General features: G+C 58.5%; 1 protein-coding gene across 1 annotated transcript in view; it reads right to left on the bottom strand.

Moving 5' to 3' along the window:
• Positions 1-811: 811 nt before the first annotated feature.
• The window catches only part of GNB2 (guanine nucleotide binding protein (G protein), beta polypeptide 2), a 5,205-nt gene continuing 2,178 nt past the window's right edge, over positions 812-3,838 (bottom strand). Inside the window, exons 2-10 of the mRNA XM_006859642.1 lie at positions 3,370-3,515; positions 3,166-3,204; positions 2,944-3,050; positions 2,583-2,646; positions 2,337-2,499; positions 2,194-2,260; positions 1,706-1,907; positions 1,393-1,609; positions 812-1,267 (exon numbers count right to left, since the gene is read on the bottom strand). Of these exons, the coding sequence (XP_006859704.1) occupies positions 1,161-1,267; positions 1,393-1,609; positions 1,706-1,907; positions 2,194-2,260; positions 2,337-2,499; positions 2,583-2,646; positions 2,944-3,050; positions 3,166-3,204; positions 3,370-3,426 (1,023 nt within the window). The 5' untranslated portion in view covers positions 3,427-3,515 and the 3' untranslated portion in view covers positions 812-1,160. The remainder of the gene's footprint in view (positions 1,268-1,392; positions 1,610-1,705; positions 1,908-2,193; positions 2,261-2,336; positions 2,500-2,582; positions 2,647-2,943; positions 3,051-3,165; positions 3,205-3,369; positions 3,516-3,838) is intronic.

Here is a 3,838-nt window from a genome sequence, read left to right as displayed (position 1 = left end):
TCCGTGAAAAGACAATGTTCTCTCTAAAGCAATAAGGGGGTGATGGGCCAGGGGGAAAAGTCTTGCTGCTGCTGGCCCCCCAGCTCCCCCTTCCCTCTCACCAGTATTTGGTGGCATTAGGGGAGTAGGGGGCTACTGTTGTGACTGAATGTAACCCCCACCCCACCCCTGCCACAGCCAATGCAGGGGGAGGGGCACGATACTCTTCCTGTCTCTTCCTTCCCCTCAGCTGAAGAGACTTTGAACTTTGGGGGCCCTTGAGCCTGGAGAGGCCTTAACCCTGAAGAGGAAGTGTAGGGGAGCCCTCTCCCACCCCATCCCTTTCTGAGAGTGGTCAATGTTTACAAGCCCCTGAGCCCCCAGCCCAGGGACTCCAACTCCATTGCTATTCTTTTTGATCCGTCTGAGCCCCTGGCTGCTCTCCAGCCCAGGTTGGGGTTGGTGCAGGGGCCATTCTGTACCCCCATGTCCACCTTGTCCCTACAGTCTTCCTACCCCTTCCTCTGTGTGACTTCTTTGTTTGACCTGCCCCTGTAAATATTCCTCTCCCTCCAATAAACTCAGTGTGTTCTCCCTCAAAGTGTCTGTTGTCTTGATTTGGAGAAGGGACATTGGGCTGGGAGCCAAAAGTCAAAGGCAGGGGAAGCTGTGGCCAGGCCAGAGTGCTAGGTGCCTTCAAGAACATGTGGCCATGGATCTGTGCAGATACTCTGCCAGGGGCTATGGCTTTGGCATGAAAGAACCTGGGACTGAGGAACCCGCCCCCCCCACAGGCAGCAGAAACCGAAGTGAAATACAAGCAAGGTGGAGACCAGGCACAGAGTTGGAATTGGTTCCTTTATGGAAAAACTGAAAATATAATAAAAATTAAAATAAAACCAGTTTTAAAAAAGCCAGCCCCTGGAGTTCCCACCTCCTGCCTCTGGCCCTCCAGAGGGATGAGGCTCCAACCCCAGGGTAGCAAAAGGAAGAAGGCTTTCTGCCCCTTCTCTTCCCCCCATTCTACCCCCATCTTTATCTCCGCAGTGGGGGGCCCCGGGAGGAACCAAACCTGGGTGGGGGAGCAGGGCCCCAGGGCCCACCGGGGAGGGAGCTTGGTGCACCCAGCCCCAGAGCTCCCGGCCTGTAGTGTGGGCATGGGCAGGGCCCTCCCAGACGGGTTAGTTCCAGATCTTCAGGAAGGAGTCCCAGGAGCCTGTGGCCACAGCCATGCCATCGTCAGTGACCCCCAGGCAGCTCACGCGGTTGTCGTGGCCAGCAAGGACACCTGTGAAGGTAGGGCATGTAACTGACCTGGCCTGCTTTCCCTGGCCCCACTCCTGCCTCCACCACTATCAACACCACCCGCAGGAGCCCCTGTCCAAAGAGGTCCCCAGCTCCAAGGCACCTCACCTGCACGGTCACCCTTCATGGCATCCCAGATGTTGCAATTGAAATCATCATAGCCAGCAAGCAGCAATCGACCACTGCGTGAGAAGGCAACGGAGGTGATGCCACAGATGATGTTGTCATGAGAATACATGAGGAGCTCTTGATCAGCTCGAAGGTCAAAGAGGCGGCATGTCGCATCATCAGAGCCCGTGGTGAAGGCGTAGCCATTGGGGAAGAACTACAGGACACAGGCCCAGAGTGAGTAGAGGGTACAGAGCAAGGCCAGCCACCAGGCAGGGCAAAGGGCCAGCCCAGCTTTGGCCTCAGAACTTACAGCTACGGCGTTGATGTCAGATTCGTGGCCGATGAAGGTCTGACGGCACATGGAGTCCCGCACGTCCCACAGCTTGATGGAGGCGTCACAGGCACCTGACACGAAGGTGCGACCATCGGGGGCCAATGACAGGGACATCACATCCCCACTGTGTCCTGCAAAACCCACCGTCTGCTGGCCGGTCTCTATGTCCCACAGGGCACTATAAGGAAGGAGGGAATCCAATGGGGTAAAGGAGAGATTTCCTGCCTCCCTACCCACCCCTCGAAACTCTTTAAGAAAAGGACCCTGGGCTCTCTAGGTCATGGAAGCCTGAGCTTGCCCCAGGAGGAGGGAGCCTTCCCACAGCCGCTTCATGCCCATAAAAGGTATTTAGAAGGAAGACCAGCCTGTCTTGTACTCAAGGTGTATACCTTACTAAGGACTGAGATCAGTGGCCCCCAAGGCAAGACCTGTGGATGAGCCCAGAAACCCCAACAAGATCTCACCAGGTGGTGTCCCCGGAGCTGGTGATGATTTGGTTGTCATCCAGAAATCGGCAGCACGACAGGTACCCTGGGGAAAGGAGCTGGTCAACCAAGTCCCAATGAGAAGGGCAGCGCAGCTCCCCCAGCTGCCAGGCCCCTCTTACCGGTGTGGCCAGGCAGCTCCCGGCTGACCCTGACATTGCCCTCACGGGTCTTGAGGCTGTAGATGGAACAGATGTTGTCCAACCCCCCACAAGCCACAAAGTTCCCTGAGGGTGCATAGGCACAGGTCATGACCCAGGAGGAGCGCAATGGGATGGCATGAACCTAGAGAGAAGGGGCAGTGCCAAGGTCAGAGTCAGCCAGGGGCCTGCAGATTGGCCCCAGCCTGCCTCAGGGCGCGCTTCTACCTTGTTGGTGGTGTAGCTGTCCCAGATGATGAGCTTCCCATCCTGGGAGGCGCTGACCAGCAGCCTGTTGGGAGTGGCAGGGGAGAGACCAAGGATCAGGGCATGAAGCCCTCTTCTGGAGGCAGGACACCCTTCCACTCCACTTCCCTATCTGGAAGACGCTACTCTGAGAGGACTCTCAGCAGCAGCCCAAAAGTTCCTTTCCAGACCCAATGAGGATGTCTTCAAGTCATGGTCTTCCCCAACAGAATGGCCCCAGAGCGACCTGAATTGTTCTGGATCTGCATGGCTGCCCGCCCTTCCCCCGCCCACTATAAAGTCAGCCATGAGCACAGCAACCCCACACCAAACCCACACACACCTTGAGTCTGTCCCCCAGTGCATGGCATAGATTTTTGCCAGGTGCCCACGGAGGGTCCTCCGTGTCCTCATCTGGATTCTCCCCACTGGGTCCAGCCCAGCTGTGATCTGTGGGCGGAGACAGACAGCTCAGGGAGGTTCTAGCAGCTGGACCCCATTGAACAGTGTGCCTCAGTCCTTGCACATTCCCTAAATCTCTATTTCAGCCCTGAGTTGTTCTCACCTGGGTCAGTGTTGAATCCCCACATGCTTTTCGGGCATCCTGGAAGACAGGGAAGAGCCAGTCAAAGAAGAAAGGAGAAAGCAGGAGCAGAGAGCAAGAGGAGGAAAGGAATCTGGCGAGTGGAGAGAATGAGGCAAGGGAAACTGGGGCACCCCACCCCCGGCCCACTCCAGGACCAGAGCTGCAGTGCACACCAGCCCTCACCCGGATCTGGTTCCGGAGCTGCTCGGCCTCCTGTCTCAGTTGCTCCAGCTCACTCATGGCGCCGGGCCCGTGGGGCGGGGTTGGGGGCGGCTGGAGGCCGCGGGACGGGGGCTGGGGGAGGCAGCTCCTCACCGCTGGCCCGAGGCCTGGGGGACACAGGGCTGACGTCAGGGCCCAAGGCCGCCGGGGGTGGGGAAAAAGGGGGAAAGGTGGGGGCTGAGCGCGGCCCGGAAGGGGTAAGCACCGACGGGAGAGGGAGGGAGAGAGGGAGGCGGTAGCCCAGGCTGCGGTCCCTCAGGCAGAAAGCCGGATCTCTGGAACCGGAGAAACGTTGCAGAAGAACGGCAGACTTCCTCAATCTTCCTCCCGCCCCCCGGAAACAGAGCTGGGAGTGCTAGAGGAAACGCAGGGGAAACCCCTCCCTCGGACAGCAGTCCGGACAGGACAGCAGCGGCAGGAACTGGGGGGG

Source organism: Chrysochloris asiatica, unplaced genomic scaffold (assembly GCF_000296735.1).
Source record: "Chrysochloris asiatica unplaced genomic scaffold, ChrAsi1.0 scaffold00034, whole genome shotgun sequence".
Classification (NCBI taxonomy): domain Eukaryota; kingdom Metazoa; phylum Chordata; class Mammalia; order Afrosoricida; family Chrysochloridae; genus Chrysochloris; species Chrysochloris asiatica.
Note: the sequence above shows the minus strand (reverse complement) of the source record. Positions and strands in the feature narration are given on the sequence as shown.